At 61.8% G+C, this 17,618-nt stretch overlaps 1 protein-coding gene across 1 annotated transcript; it reads left to right on the top strand.

The window, feature by feature from the left end:
• Positions 1 to 412: 412 nt before the first annotated feature.
• Positions 413 to 16,791, top strand: LOC133343544 (estradiol 17-beta-dehydrogenase 11-like). The gene is made up of 7 exons (XM_061553222.1): positions 413 to 965; positions 1,212 to 1,319; positions 2,605 to 2,736; positions 3,161 to 3,267; positions 4,304 to 4,441; positions 12,618 to 12,734; positions 16,503 to 16,791. The coding sequence occupies exons 1-7, from the start codon at positions 729 to 731 to the stop codon at positions 16,645 to 16,647; spliced, it is 984 nt and encodes a 327-aa protein (XP_061409206.1). The 5' UTR covers positions 413 to 728; the 3' UTR covers positions 16,648 to 16,791.
• Positions 16,792 to 17,618: the final 827 nt, after the last annotated feature.

Here is a 17,618-nt window from a genome sequence, read left to right on the forward strand (position 1 = left end):
AATCCAGCATAATTACATCACACTTGCATAACTTCATACAATTCATTATATTATCCTGATTGATAATACAATCCTAGACAACAAGGCTGAGCCTAATTATCATAACAACGTACATTATCATAATCGCATACATTCGCATAACTTAATACAATTACACATTCCTAATCAACATACATTATGCGCATCATTACAGAATTAGCATAATATCGGATACTTATAAATTTTCCCATTTTCATTTTTTAAAATAATTTTTATACTTTTTCAAGACCCGACATATACAACAGTGTTTTGTGTGTGTAGGGGGGGGGGGGTCAAACACAAATCGCTGGGGATTAGCGCTCCTGGGTCATCGTGAGAGAAAGGACATCATTGCCCCACACCCCTCTCCCCTGCCAGGTTCAACAATAAACCGCGATAACCTCGGCCCCTGAGGGGCGAGCGAGCCCGCACGGAGCGAACCGCACTCGGCGCGGCCACGGTGTATGCACTCTGGTGGACGCGGAAGAGGGAGCTGCTCAGAGCGAGGCGTGCCGACTGCGACCTGCGCAAGGCGTCACCGCGACCGCCCTTCCCAGCACCTTCACGCCGAGCAGCCCACAACTCTCCGGCACGCTTCCTCCGTCGTCAGCAACAGCCGCCAAACTCCCTCCTCCCCACCGAGGGAACCGCCGCTCCATCGCCACATCTGACAACGCAGACCCCCCCCCCCCCCAACACGGACCCGGACCATGGCAACGCTCGGCGACGTGCCCGTCTTGCTCCTGCTCCTGCTGCGGGTGCTGCTCGAGTGCTGCTGGGCGCTCCTCCTGTGGCCCCTGCGCCTGCTGCAGCTGCTGCCCCGCCAGACGCGCTCGGTGCGCGGCGACCTGTGCGTGGTGACGGGCGCCGCGCAAGGCATGGGGCGCCTCACGGCCCTCGGACTCGCCCGCCTGGGCGCGCACGTGGCCGTGTGGGACATCAACGGGGTGAGAGGCGCGCGGCGCGACCTGGGTTGTTGGCCGGCTGCGCGGGTGAACGTGAATTCGTTTCGAGGCTTAAAGTGGCCGGAGTGATTTTACCGTTTACAGCCCCGAGCCAACGGTGGCAATTTCACACTCCTGGAGCGGTGGCTGAGTCTTTCCACAGGGTTAAACACTGTTGAAATCGCCACAAAGTGGTTACATATTGTATCTACCCGGGAGGGTTGATGCACTTTTTGTGTTTCCCCGTAGGAAGGGGCGGAGGACACGGCGGCCCAGGCGCGGGAGCTCGGGGTGCAGGCGCGCGCCTACAAAGTGGACTGCAGCCGCAGGGAAGACATCCAGCGTGCAGCGGAGCAGGTGACCTCCTGCAGGCCCCACCACCATCTCCCCTTGCAGGTCCCACCACCACCTCCTGCAAGCCCCACCACCACCTCCTGCAGGCCCCACCACCATCTCCCCTTGCAGGTCCCACCACCACCTCCTGCAGGCCCCACCACCATCTCCCCTTGCAGGTCCCACCACCACCTCCTGCAAGCCCCACCACCACCTCCTGCAGGTCCCACCATCATCTCCCCTTGCAGGTCCCACCACCACCTCCTGCAGGTCCCACCACCACCTCCTGCAAGCCCCACCTCCTGCAGGTCCCACCACCACCTCCTGCAGGCCCCACCACCATCTCCCCTTGCAAGCCCCACCACCACCTCCTGCAAGTCCCACCACCACCTCCTGCAGGCCCCACCACCATCTCCCCTTGCAAGCCCCACCACCACCTCCTGCAAGTCCCACCACCATCTCCCCTTGCAGGCCCCACCACCACCTCCTGCAGGTCCAACCACCATCTCCCCTTGCAGGTCCCACCACCACCTCCTGCAAGTCCCACCACCATCTCCTGCAGGTCCCACCACCACCTCCTGCAGGCCCCACCACCACCTCCCCTTGCAGGTCCCACCACCACCTCCTGCAAGCCCCACCACCACCTCCTGCAGGCCCCACCACTATCTCCCCTTGCAGACCCCACCACCACCTCCTGCAGGTCCAACCACCATCTCCCCTTGCAGGTCCCACCACCACCTCCTGCAGGCCCCACCACCACCTCCTTCAGGCCCCACCACCATCTCCCCTTGCAAGCCCCACCACCACCTCCTGCAAGTCCCACCACCATCTCCCCTTGCAGGTCCCACCACCACCTCCTGCAGGTCCCACCACCACCTCCTGCAAGTCCCACTACCATCTCCCCTTGCAGGTCCCACCACCACCTCCTGCAAGTCCCACCACCATCTCCTGCAGGTCCCACCACCACCTCCTGCAGGTCCCACCACCACCTCCTCCAGGCCCCACCACCACCTCCTGCAAGTCCCACCACCATCTCCCCTTGCAGGTCCCACCACCATCTCCTGCAGGTCCCACCACCACCTCCTGCAGGTCCCACCACCACCTCCTGCAGGTCCCACCACCACCTCCTGCAAGTCCCACCACCACCTGCTCCTACGGGTCTCGCTTTAGGTGCAGGGCATTGCAACTGACACTCATCCTGATCCTCACCTGGGTAACAAATAAACGTCACTCGACTCTCATTCCCTCCCGAACTCCATCCCGCCACCTTCCTCTCTCCCCCCTCCCGCCCCACGGCGCCCCCACGCAGGTGAAGAAGGACATGGGGGAGGTGTGCATCTTGGTGAACAATGCCGGGGTCGTGTTCGTGGACGACCTCCTCAGCCTCGAGGACCACGAGATCCAGAAGACGTTTGACATCAACATCCTGGCTCACTTCTGGGTGAGTAGTACTCGTTTTAGCCACCCTGGACGAATGATGGGCACGGTTGGCTACGTACGGTGCGAAATAAATTAATAATAATAATCGACCGATGCCCACCAAGGATTTGACCCTGCAGCCTTCTGTGTGGGTAGAGAAGTAAGTGAGTGGGTGGGTGAATGTGGGTGGGTGTGAGTGGGCGAGCGAGTGAGAGATTCAGTGAGGTGAGTGAGTGAGCGAGTGAGTGAATACCTGACGCGAGGTGCATAACCCACACACACAGATCCCCCGTGTAGCCCTTCAACAGTCCGGTAGGGAAAGTGCTGTGTAGCAAGCACCTGCAGGGTCGAAGTTCATTGGACCGACCGAGCGAGGACGTTGATGTGATGATTGTGGCTCTCACTGCCCCCCGCCCCCCCGCCCCCCCACCCCGCCCTCCGATCAGACTGTGCGCGCCTTCCTGCCCAGCATGCTGGAACGAAACAACGGCCACATCGTCACCGTGGCCTCGATGAGCGGCAAAATTGGCACGCCCTTCTTGGTCAACTACAGGTGAGCTTGATGACCGCCTGTGCCCTCGGTGAACAACAGGGGAGGTAGGTTCTGAGGTGTCCACTTGGTTGACTGCGGAGTGAAGCGAGATGATCATCTGGTCGGATGAAGTCACGGGACGCCTCCTACGTGGGGCCCTAAGATTGGTGTGGACCCCCCCCCCCCATCGTCCCATCCCCCGCATCTCCCACAGCCCCCCCCCCCTCCCTGATCCCCCCTCACATTGAGAAGGGGGGGTGCTGACACAAAGCCGGCTCTGTGAGATCCGCACACAAAACCCCGTCGCTCTCTCCCCCGTCCCTCTCTGCCTCACTGTGATGATGCGAGGGGGGAGGGAGGGGGGGGGGTAATTGTGACAATAAGGAGATGAGACCTCCATTCTCCCGTCCCTGTGATTAAAATCAAATGAACATGAGATCTCATCTCTCCGTGGGCTCGTGAGGCACGCCACGAGCTCCGCGTGGTGTGCGCGCAGACTCGTGCGTGCGCGTGGCCCGGGACGTCTCTACGAATATCGTGGGAAGTGGTGGTGCATTGAATCAGTCAGAATATTTATTTTGGAGAAATCCGATGAGCTATGAAGATTTTTTTAACAAATGTCCAGTCGGGGCGGGTAAGAATGTTACAACAACAAACATTACAAAAACACGATAGGAGCGAAAACTACAAGGAAGGTAAATAAATCACGAAAACACGAACAAATACAACTAAACTATCATGCAAAACCCACTGAGATATGAACTTGTTTTTCACAAGCGACCACAAATGATAGCTCAACAAAGTGGCTTATCATTTGGACATTCATAGCAGCAAATTAATCGAAATAATCTCCATGCACGTTTCAAAATGTGAGCGCACTGCACTTCGAACCTGCCAACCCGAGATGAATTCCCACTCGGCCTTCAATGATCACCTGGTAACGGTGCATACATATTAGCACTGGCGAGACAAATGAGCCTGGCCATGTTACTAGCTATAGGAGGGGATCTTTGTCTGTATCTGTATGGCTAAGTCGCCGCGTGTGCGCCATTCTCAGCTCCTCGAAGTTCGCCGCCGTGGGTTTCTCCGAGGCTCTGCAAGCGGAGCTGCGCTTGCTCGGCCGGGACGGTGTCCGCACCACCTGCCTGTGCCCCTACTTCGTGAACACCGGCTTCGTGCAGAACCCCCAATCACGGTGAACACCCGCCACGGCCTCCTCCTCCACCCCACTCCTCCACCCCACTCCTCCACCCCACTCCTCCACCCCACTCCACTACCTCACTCCTCCACCCACTCCTCCACCCACTCCTCCACCCACTCCTCCACCCCACTCCTCCACCCCACTCCACCCCACCAGCCCCACCTCCACCCCCTCCTCCACCCACTCCTCCACCCCCCTCCTCCACCCCACTCCACCACCCCCACCTCCACCCCACTCCTCCACCCCACTCCTCCACCCCACTCCACCCCACCAGCCCCACCTCCACCCCCTCCTCCACCCACTCCTCCACCCCCTCCTCCACCCCACTCCACCACCCCCACCTCCACCCCACTCCTCCACCTCACTCCTCCACCCCACTCCTCCACCCCCCTCCTCCACCCACTCCTCCACCCCCCTCCTCCACCCCACTCCACCACCCCCACCTCCACCCCACTCCTCCACCCCACTCCTCCACCCCACTCCTCCACCCCACTCCTCCACCCACTCCTCCACCCCACTCCTCCACCCCACTCCTCCACCCACTCCTCCACCCCCCTCCTCCACCCCACTCCACCACCCCCACCTCCACCCCACTCCTCCACCCCACTCCTCCACCCACTCCTCCACCCACTCCTCCACCCACTCCTCCACCCCACTCCTCCACCCACTCCTCCACCCCCTCCTCCACCCACTCCTCCACCCCCTCCTCCACCCCACTCCACCACCCCCACCTCCACCCCACTCCCTCCACCCCACTCCTCCACCCACTCCTCCACCCACTCCCCACACTCCTCCACCCACTCCCCACACTCCTCCACCCACCCTCCACACTCCTCCACCCACTCCCCACACTCCTCCACCCCACTCCTCCACCCACTCCCCACCCCCTCCTCCACCCACTCCCCACACCCCTCCACCCCACTCCTCCACCCCACTCCTCCACCCCACTCCTCCACCCACCTCCACCCACTCCTCCCACCCACTCCTCCACCCCACTCCTCCACCCACTCCTCCACCCCTCCTCCACCCACTCCTCCACCCCCACTCCTCCTCCACCCCACTCCACCACCCACCTCCACCCGCACCCCACTCCTCCACCCACTCCTCCCCACTCCTCCACCCCACTGCCTCCACCCACTCCTCACCCCACTCCTCCACCCCTCCTCCACCCCCTCCTCCACCCACTCTCCTCCACCCACTCCCCACACTCCTCCACCCACTCCCCACACTCCTCCACCCACTCCCCACACTCCTCCACCCACTCCTCCAACCTCACTTCCTCCACCCACTCCTCCACCCCACTCCTCCCCCACTCCTCCAGCCACCCACTCCTCCACCCACTCCTCCACCCCACTCCTCCACCCCCTCCTCCACCCCACTCCTCCACCACTCCTCCACCCACTCCTCCCCCCACTCCTCCACCTCACTCCTCCACCCACTCCTCCACCCCCTCCTCCACCTCACTCCTCCACCACTCCTCCACCTCACTCCTCCACCCACTCCTCCACCCCCCTCCTCCACCCACTCTCTCCACCCCACTCCTCCACCCACTCCTCCACCCACTCCTCCACCCCACTCCGCCACCCACTCCTCCACCCACTCCTCCACCCCACTCCTCCACCCACTCCTCCACCCACTCCTCCCCCCCACCTCCACCCCACTCCTCCACCCCACCCCACTCCTCCACCCCACTCCTCCACCCCTCCTCCACCCCCCCTCCACCCCACCCCCACCTCCTCCACCCCCTCTCTCCACCCACTCCTCCACCCCACCCTCCACCCACTCCTCCACCCACTCCTCCACCCACTCCTCCACCCACCCTCCACCCCACTCCTCCACCCCACTCCACCCCCCCACCTCCACCCCACTCCTCCACCCACTCCTCCACCCCACTCCACTATTTCACTCCTCCACCCACTCCCCACACTCCTCCACCCACTCCTCCACCCACTCCTCCACCCCACTCCACCACCCCCACCTCCACCCCACCCCACTCCTCCACCCACTCCTCCACCCCACTCCTCCACCCCACTCCTCCACCCACTCCTCCACCCCTCCTCCAACCCACTCCACCACCCCCACCCCACCCCACTCCTCCACCCACTCCTCCACCCCACTCCTCCACCCACCCACTCCTCCACCCCACACCTCCACCCCCCTCCTCCACCCCACTCCTCCACCCACTCCTCCACCCACTCCTCCACCCCCTCCTCCACCCACTCCTCCACCCCACTCCTCCACCCCTCCTCCACCTCACTCCTCCACCCCCTCCCCAACCCCCTCCTCCACCTCACTCCTCCACCCACTCCTCCACCCCACTCCTCCACCCACCCACTCCTCCACCCACTCCTCCACCCACTCCTCCACCCACTCCTCCACCCCACTCCTCCACCCCACTCCACCACCCCCCACCTCCACCCCACTCCTCCACCCACTCCTCCACCCCACTCCACTATTTCACTCCTCCACCCACTCCTCCACCCCACTCCTCCACCCACTCCTCCACCCACTCCTCCACCCCACTCCACCACCCCACACCTCCACCCACTCCTCACCCACTCCTCCACCCCACTCCACTATCTCACTCCTCCACCCACTCCCCCCACTCCTCCACCCACTCCCCACACTCCTCCACCCACTCCTCCACCCCACTCCACCACCTCCACCCCACTCCTCCACCCACTCCTCCCCCCACTCCACTATCTCACTCCTCCACCCACTCCTCCACCCCACTCCTCCACCCACTCCTCCACCCCCCTCCTCCCCCACTCCACCACCCCCACCTCCACCCCCCTCCTCCACCACCCCCACCTCCACCCCACTCCTCCACCCACTCCTCCACCCACTCCTCCTCCACCCACTCCTCCACCCCACTCCTCCACCCCACTCCTCCACCCCACTCCTACCACCCACTCCTCCACCCACTCCTCCACCCAGCTCTCCACCCCCCTCCTCCACCCCACTCCACCACCCCCCACCTCCACCCCACTCCTCCACCCCACTCCTCCACCCACTCCTCCACCCACTCCACCACCCAATCCTCCACCCCACTCCTGCACCCACTCCTCCACCCACTCCTCCACCCACTCCCCACACTCCTCCACCCACTCCCCACCCACTCCTCCACCCACTCCCCACACTCCTCCACCCACTCCCCACACTCCTCCACCCACTCCCCACACTCCTCCACCCCACTCATCCACCCCACTCCTCCACCACTCCTCCACCCACTCCACCACCCAATCCTCCACCCCACTCCTGCACCCCCCTCCTCCACCCCACTCCTCCACCCACTCCTCCACCTCACTCCTCCACCCCACTCCTCCACCCCACTCCACCCCACTCCTCCACCTCACTCCACCCCACCAGCCCACCTCCACCCCCTCCTCCACCCACTCCGCACCCCCCTCCTCCACCCCACTCCACCACCCCACTGCCTCCATCCACTCCTCCACCCCACTCCTCCACCCACTCCCCACATTCCTCCACCCACTCCCCACACTCCTCCACCCACTATCCACACTCCTCCACCCACTCCTCCACCCACATCCTCCACCCACTCCTCCACCCCACTCCTCCACCCCACTCCACCACCCCCACCTCCACCCCACTCCTCCACCACCTGCTCCACCCCACTCCACTATCTCACTCCTCCACCCACTCCTCCACCCCACTACCTCCACCACTCCTCCACCCACTCCTCCAACCCACTCCACCACCCCCCCACCTCCAACCCCACTCCTCCACCCACTCCTCCACCCACTCCTCCACCCCACTCCACCACCCCCCCACCTCCACCCCCCCTCCACCCACTCTTCCACCCCACTCCACTATCTCACTCCTCCACCCACTCCTCCACCCCACTCCTCCACCCACTCCGTCCACCCCCCTCCTCCACCCCACTCCACCACCCCCACCTCCACCCCCCTCCTCCACCACCCCCACCTCCACCCCACTCCTCCACCCCACTCCTCCACCCCACCTCCTCCACCCCACTCCTCCATCCCAACCCTCCACCCCACTCCTCCACCCCACTCCTCCACCCACTCCTCCACCCCCCTCCTCCACCCCCCTCCACCTCACTCCTCCACCCCACTCCTCCACCCACTCCTCCACCCCCCTCTACCACCCACTCCTCCCACCCCGTCTCTCCACCCCACTCCTCCACCCACTCCTCCACCCCCGTCCTCCACCCCACTCCACCACCCCCACCTCCACCCACTCCTCCACCCCACTCCTCCACCCACATCCTCCACCCACTCCTACCACCCCACTCCTCCACCCACTCCTCCTCCCACCCCCCCACTCCTCCACCCCACTCCTCACCCACTCCTCCACACCCCTCCTCCACCCCACTCCTCCACCCCACTCCTCCACCCCACTCCTCCCCCCCTCCTCCACCCACTCCCCACATTCCTCCACCCACTCTCCACCCCCCTCCTCCACCCCACTCCCTCCACCCACTCCCCACACTCCTCCACCCACTCCTCCACCCCCCTCCTCCACCCCACTCCTCCACCCCACTCCTCCACCCCACTCCTCCACCCACTCCTCCACCCACTCCTCCACCACACTCCTCCACCCACTCCTCCACCCACTCCCCACCCTCCTCCACCCACTCCCCACACTCCTCCACCCCCCCTCCTCCACCCCACTCCTCCACCCCACTCCTCCACCCCACTCCTCCACCCACTCCCCCCACTCCTCCACCCACTCCTCCACCCCCCTCCTCCACCCCACTCCTCCACCCCACTCCTCCACCCCACTCCTCCAACCCACTCCTCCACCCCACGCCTCCACCCCACTCCTCCACCCCACTCCTCCACCCCACTCCTCCACCCACTCCTCCACCTCACTCCTCCACCCCACTCATCCACCCCACTCCTCCACCCACTCCTCACCCCTCCACCACCCATCCTCCACCCCACTCCTGCCCCCCCCTCCTCCACCCCACTCTCCTCCACCCACTCCCCACACTCCTCCACCCCACTCCTCCACCCCCTCCCCCCACTCCTCCACCCCACTCCACCCCACCACCCCCCTCCACCCCCTCCTCCACCCACTCCTCCCACCCCCTCCTCCACCCACTCCACCACCCCCCCCACCCCCACCCCCTCCTCCACCCCACTCCTCCACCCACTCCTCCACCCCCACTCCTCCCCCACTCCTCCACCCCATTCCTCCACCCACTCCCCACACTCCTCCACCCCACTCCTCCCACCCTCCTCCACCCACTCCCCACTCTCCTCCACCCACTCCCCCCACTCTCCACCCCACTCCACCACCCCCCACCTCCCCCCTCCTCCACCCACTCCTCCCCCCACTCTCACTATCTCACTCCTCCACCCACTCCCCCCACTCTCCTCCACCCCTCCTCCACCACCCCCACCTCACCACCCCACCTCCACCCCACTCCTCCACCCACTCCTCACCCACTCCTCCCACCCACTCCACCACCCCCACCTCCACCCCACTCCTCACCCACTCCTCCCACCCCACTCCACTATCTCACTCCTCCACCCCACTCCTCCACCCCACTCCTCCACCCACTCCTCCACCCCCTCCTCCACCCCACTCCACCACCCCCACCTCCACCCCCCTCCTCCACCACCCCCCCCACCTCCACCCCACTCCTCCACCCCACTCCTCCACCCCACTCCTCCACCCCACTCCTCCATCCCACCCCTCCACCCCACCTCCTCCACCCCACTCCTCCACCCACTCCTCCACCCCCCTCCTCCACCCCCTCCACCTCACTCCTCCACCCCACTCCTCCACCCACTCCTCCACCCCCCTCTACCACCACAACTCCTCCACCCACTCCTCCACCCCACTCCTCCACCCACTCCTCCACCCCCGTCCTCCACCCCACTCCACCACCCCCACCTCCACCCCACTCCTCCACCCACTCCTCCACCCACTCCTCCACCCACTCCTCCACCCCACTCCTCCACCAACTCCTCCACCCCCCTCCTCCACCCCACTCCACCACCCAATCCTCCACCCCAACTCCTGCACCCACTCCTCCACCCACTCCTCCACCCACCTCCTCCACCCCACTCCTCCACCCCACTCCTCCACCCACTCCTCCACCCACTCCTCCACCCACTCCTCCACCCCACTCCTCCACCCCACTCATCCACCCCACTCCTCCACCCCACTCCTCCACCCACTCCTCCACCCACTCCACCACCCAATCCTCCACCCCACTCCTGCACCCCACTCCTCCACCCACTCCTCCACCCACTCCTCCACCCCACTCCTCCACACATTCCTCCACCCACTCCTCCACCCCCCTCCTCCACCCCACTCCTCCACCCCACTCCTCCACCCCACTCATCCACCCCACTCCTCCACCCACTCCTCCACCCACTCCACCACCCAATCCTCCACCCACCACTCCTCCACACATTCCTCACCCACTCCTGCACCCCACTCCTCCACCCACATCCTCCACCCACTCCTCCACCCCCACTCCTCCACACATTCCTCCACCCACTCCTCCACCCCCCTCCTCCACCCCACTCCTCCACCCCACTCCTCCACCCCACTCATCCACCCCACTCCTCCACCCCACTCCTCCACCCCACTCCTCCCACCCACTCCTCCACCCCCCCTCCTCCACCCACTCCTCCACACATTCCTCCACCCACTCCCCCCACTCCTCCACCCACTCCTCCACCCACTCCTCCACCCACTCCTCCACCCACTCCACCACCCAATCCTCCACCCCACTCCTCCACCCCCCTCCTCCACCCCACCTCCTCCACCCACTCCTCCACAATTCCTCCACCCCACTCCTCCACCCCCCTCCTCCACCCCCTCCTCCACCCCACTCCTCCACCCACTCCTCCACCCACTCCTCCACCCCACTCCTCTACCCCATCTCCTCCACCCCCACTCCTCCACCCACTCCTCCACCCCACTCCTCCACCCCTCCTCCACCCACTCCTCCAAGCCCCACTCCTCCACCCCACTCCTCCACCCCACGCCTCCACCCCCTCCTCCACCACTCCCACATCCTCCACCCCACTCCTCCACCAGTCCTCCACCCACTCCTCCACCCCACTCCTCCACCCCACTCCTCCACCCCACTTCCTCCACCCACTCCTCCACCCACTCCCCCCACTCCTCCACCCACTCCCCCCACTCCTCCACCCACTCCTCCACCCCACGCCTCCACCCTTCCTCCACCCACTCCTCCCCCTCCTCCACCCCACTCCTCCACCCACTTCCTCCACCCACTCCTCCACCCACTCCCCACACTCCTCCACCCACTCCTCCCCACTCCTCACCCCACTCCTCCACCCACTCCTCCACCCACTCCTCCACCCCACTCCTCCACCCACTCCTCCACCACTCTCCAACCCATCCTCCACCCATTCCTCCACCCACTCCTCCACCCACTCCTCCACCCCACTCCTCCACCCCACTCTCCACCTCCTCACCCCACTCCTCCACCCATTCCTCCACCCACTCCTCCACCACTCCTCCTCCTCCACCCCACTCCTCCACCCACTCCTCCACCCACTCCCCACACTCCTCCACCCACTCCCCACACTCCTCCACCCACTCCTCCACCCACTCCTCCACCCCACTCCTCCCTCCACTCCTCCACCCCACTTCCTCCACCCCCCCTCCACCCACTCCTCCACCCACTCCTCCACCCCACTCCTCCACCCACTCCTCCACCCACTCCTCCACCCCTCCTCCACCCACTCCTCCACCCCACTCCTCCACTCCACTCCTCCACCCACTCCTCCACCCATTCCTCCACCCATTCCTCCACCCCACTCCTCCACCCACTCCTCCACCCCACTCCTCCACCCATTCCTCCACCCATTCCTCCACCCACTCCTCCACCCCACTCCTCCACCCACTCCCCACACTCCTCCACCCACTCCTCCACCCACTCCTCCACCCACTCCTCCACCCCACTCCTCCACCCCACTCCTCCACCCATTCCTCCACCCACTCCTCCACCCATTCCTCCACCCATTCCTCCACCCCACTCCTCCACCCCACTCCTCCACCCACTCCTCCACCCCACTCCTCCACCCATTCCTCCACCCATTCCTCCACCCCACTCCTCCACTCCACTCCTCCACCCCACTCCTCCACCCCCCTCCACCATAGTCGTCGTTGCTGCTGCTGCTTCTTCGCTCCGCAGGTTCGTCGACGTGCTGGAGCCCGAGGCGGTGGTGTCGCGCCTCCTCTCCGCGATCCTCGCCGGAGAAACCCTCGTGCTCATCCCTTCCTCCATGCATTTCAATATTCTCTTAAAGAGGTGAGGGGGTTGGGGGGGGTCGAGGGTGTTGGGGAGGTGGTGCTGAGCAGGCGCTTGAGGGGGGTGGTGAGAGAGCGAGCGAGTGAGCGAGCGGAGTTTGTATGTTCTCCCGCGGTTCTGCATGGGTCTCCTCTGGGTTTGTGGTTTCCTCCCATAACTAAAACAAACACACACGCACGCACTGCAACTGGTTTTGGCTAAAACATCGCAATGCTGAAACATTTCCAGCAAGCAGTCCTTGACTTATGAACACCCGGCTTACGAACACCGTACTTACGAAACAGCTTCCATGACATAAACAAAAAAACATCAACTTTAAACGCGTTTAAACACAGTGCATTGTTGTGTTCCGACTTACGACCCGTTCGACGTGCGAACGGGTCTCAAGAATGAATTCGGTTGGTAACCCGAGGACCCCCGTACCTGATTCGGGTTTCAGACTCAGCAGCAGCAGCATCGCCCCCTACTGCAGCAGCGTGGCAGTGCCCTCCTGAAAAAGTCCCGAGACTCGGCTGAAGCCTTTCGTGCGTAAACAAGTGTGAGGGTGATCATGATTATTATATTACTAATCGTAATTAACCAGGTGGGAACACGAGAGATCTGGATCGGAGTCTCATTCACACGAGCAGCGCGCGTCACCACAATCACAACGACAGATTAACACGCAGTAGAACTTGTACTTTATAACTTGTACAATATAACTTGCACTCACACTATAACTTGTACTCGCGTTATGGTGCAAAAGAACGCCACAACAACCGGCAACTCCACCTTAGACCACAATGACACCCATCACAACAAACAACAGCAGCTAGAGCCACGGGTACTACCACAAGACTGGCGATAACAAAAAAATAACCACAACATTGGCAACAACAACAACCACAACACCGGAATCAACAACAAACATTACAATGGGAACAACTACAACAACTACAACGATGTGAACAACAATAACCACAACACCGGGAATAACAACAACACAAATAGCACCACCCACGGCACGACGATAAGCACAGCAACCACTACGACATCGCAGCCACAATACAACCAGCCACAACACAGCTAGCCAAAGTGCCTCCAGCCACAACACAGACTCACACAGCACATCTAGCCAAAGTGCCTCCCGCCACAACACAGACTCACACAACACATCTAGCCAAAGTGCTTCCAGCCACAACACAGACTCACACAACACATCTAGCCAAAGTGCCTCCAGCCACAACACAGACTCACACAGCACATCTAGCCAAAGTGCCTCCAGCCACAACACAGACTCACACAACACATCTAGCCAAAGTGCCTCCAGCCACAACACAGACTCACACAGCACATCTCGCCAAAGTGCCTCCAGCCACAACACAGACTCACACAGCACATCTCGCCAAAGTGCCCCCAGCCACAACACAGACTCACACAACACATCTAGCCAAAGTGCCTCCAGCCACAACACAGACTCACACAGCACATCTAGCCAGAGTGCCTCCAGCCACAACACATACTCACACAGCACATCTAGCCAAAGTGCCTCCAGCCACAACACAGACTCACACAGCACATCTAGCCAAAGTGCCTCCAGCCACAACACAGACTCACACAGCACATCTAGCCAAAGTGCCTCCAGCCACAACACAGACTCACACAACACATCTAGCCAAGGTGCCTCCAGCCACAACACAGACTCACACAGCACATCTAGCCAAAGTGCCTCCAGCCACAACACAAACTCACACAGCACATCTAGCCAAAGTGCCTCCAGCCACAACACAGACTCACACAGCACATTTAGCCAAAGTGCCTCCAGCCACAACACAGACTCACACAACACATCTCGCCAAAGTGCCTCCATCCACAGCACAGACTCACACAACACATCTAGCCAAAGTGCCTCCAGCCACAACACAGACTCACACAACACATCTAGCCAAAGTGCCTCCCGCCACAACACAGACTCACACAACACAGCTAGCCAGAGTGCCTCCAGCCACAACACAGACTCACACAACACATCTAGCCAAAGTGCCTCTAGCCACAACACAGACTCACACAACACATCTAGCCAGAGTGCCTCCAGCCACAACACAGACTCACACAACACATCTAGCCAAGGTACCTCCAGCCACAACACAGACTCACACAACACATCTAGCCAAAGTGCCTCCAGCCACAACACAGACTCACACAACACATCTAGCCAAGGTGCCTCCAGTCACAACACAGACTCACACAGCACATCTAGCCAAAGTGCCTCCAGCCACAACACAGACTCACACAGCACATCTAGCCAAAGTGCCTCCCGCCACAACACAGACTCACACAACACATCTCGCCAAAGTGCCTCCAGCCACAACACAGACTCACACAGCACATCTAGCCAAAGTGCCTCCAGCCACAACACAGACTCACACAGCACATCTAGCCAAAGTGCCTCCCGCCACAACACAGACTCACACAACACATCTCGCCAAAGTGCCTCCAGCCACAACACAAGACTCACACAACACATCTAGCCAAAGTGCCTCCAGCCACAACACAGACACACAACACATCTAGCCAAAGTGCTTTCAGCCACAACACAGACTCACACAACACATCTAGCCAAAGTGCCCCCAGCCACAACACAGACTCACACAGCACATCTAGCCAAAGTGCCTCCAGCCACAACACAGACTCACACAGCACATCTAGCCAAAGTGCCCCCAGCCACAACACAGACACACAACACATCTAGCCAAAGTGCCTCCCGCCACAACGCAGACTCATACAACACATCTAGCCAAAGTGCCTCACGCCACAACACAGACTCACACAACACATCTAGCCAAAGTGCCTCCAGCCACAACACAGACTCACACAACACATCTAGCCAAGGTGCCTCCAGCCACAACACAGACTCACACAGCACATCTAGCCAAAGTGCCTCCCGCCACAACACAGACTCACACAACACATCTCGCCAAAGTGCCTCCAGCCACAACACAGACTCACACAGCACATCTAGCCAAAGTGCCTCCAGCCACAACACAGACTCACACAGCACATCTAGCCAAAGTGCCTCCCGCCACAACACAGACTCACACAACACATCTCGCCAAAGTGCCTCCCGCCACAACACAGACTCACACAGCACATCTAGCCAAAGTGCCTCCCGCCACAACACAGACTCACACAACACAGCTAGCCCCCATCGCACCCGGCCACAATACAGACTCACACAGCATAACAGCCACAACACAGACTCACACAAGACAGCTAGCCCCCATCGCACCCGGCCACAACACAGACTCACACAGCACAACCACCACAACACACACTGCCACAACACAGACTCACACAGCCCAACCACCACAACACAGACTGCCACAACACAGACTCACACAGCACAACCACCACAACACAGACTCACACAGCACAACCACCACACAGACAGCCACAACACACCTAGTCACAGCGCAACCGGCCACAACAGAGCGATGGGCGTGTGGGCCCCTAGGTTATGATGCTTGCGGGTGATTGAGTGATGGGGCATGTGGTGACGGGGGGGGGGGTGTAGTGATGGGGGTGTGTAGGTGTGTGGGCGATGGAGCAACGGGACGTGCTGATGATGGGGCGTGTGTGTGATGGAGCGTATCGGTGATGGTGTGATGGGGCTTGAAGGAGATGGGGCGTGTGAGTGATGGGGTGTGTGAGCGATGGGGCGTGTGAGTGATGGGGCGTGTGAGTGATGGGGCGTGTGGCTGATGGGACGTGTGGCCCCGCGTCTCCCAGCCTGCTCCCCACCCGCGCCCTACAAGCGATCTACGCCACGATGGCGATCAGCTTCAAAACCCGCGCCGGCCTCGCGGGGACGAAGACGAGCGGCGAGGAGGCGCAGGAGCCCGGAGCGGAGCGCGGAGCCAAGGTGCGCCTCTGAGAGCCTCCCAACATCCAGCCCTGGAGGGCCGGGGCTGGATGTTGTGGCAACGTGTCTGCTCGGATCTCTCGACACACGCGGAGACGCCCTGAAAAAGAGGGGAATGCTGATCCCGCAGTCGCCAAATAAAAAAAACCTGACGAACACGTCGCTTCTGTTCCGTCTGTGATGATTCGCTGCACGAGAGCACCCGGTTTCATCCCGAGTGGCTGAGACCAAGGTTCAAGGCCAGGGTCTCAGCAGTACCACCTGATTGTCCTGATCCCCCCCCCCCCCAATCCACCCGGCCGCGGCGAGCTCTGGCTCAACGTTGAACGCAGATCGCTTTCGTCGGCTCGTCGGCTCGTCCGTTCTTCGGCCAAAACCGCGACGACGTCTCCATCATCAGTGGCACGGCGAATCGCCGCGCAGGGCGACGGTCGTCACGCGTCACGTCGGGACGCACTCCGCCTGCCCGCTGGGACCTGCTGCAGCTGGCGCAACCGTCCGTTCGCGCATGCGTCAGTCCGTGTGTGTGTCTATCCATGCGTGTGTCCGTGCGTGTGTCCGTGCGTCCGTCTCCAGATCAGAATGCCAACCCCCACACGGGAGCTGCACGGCCCTCCACCAGAAGGGCCCTGAGACTCACTGAGGCTTTCCTGCATTAACGACTCTTGCTCCTATTAGAATGATTTGCGATGGTGACATTGACCAGGGGTCTGTGGTCTGATTCCTGTAGGCCGCACGGGTTGAACCTGTGGGGTGTATTCACCGCAAACGATGCGCAGTCCGCTTCGAATTGCATGCGACGTCGGTCAAAGAATGGAACTAGAACGGCGGTGTGCAGGCATCGCGGTCAGTGCCGGATGAAGCTCGTGCGGGGCCTGTAGCATGATGTTATAAAGGGGCCCTAAGTAAAAAAAAAACACGTAAATATTAAAACACAAATGTTTACTTGCATAGTAAAGTAATTTAATTGTTTTATTTGCTAT

Source organism: Lethenteron reissneri, chromosome 17 (assembly GCF_015708825.2).
Source record: "Lethenteron reissneri isolate LAM-NWPU_2019-01 chromosome 17, ASM1570882v1, whole genome shotgun sequence".
Classification (NCBI taxonomy): Eukaryota; Metazoa; Chordata; class Hyperoartia; order Petromyzontiformes; family Petromyzontidae; genus Lethenteron; species Lethenteron reissneri.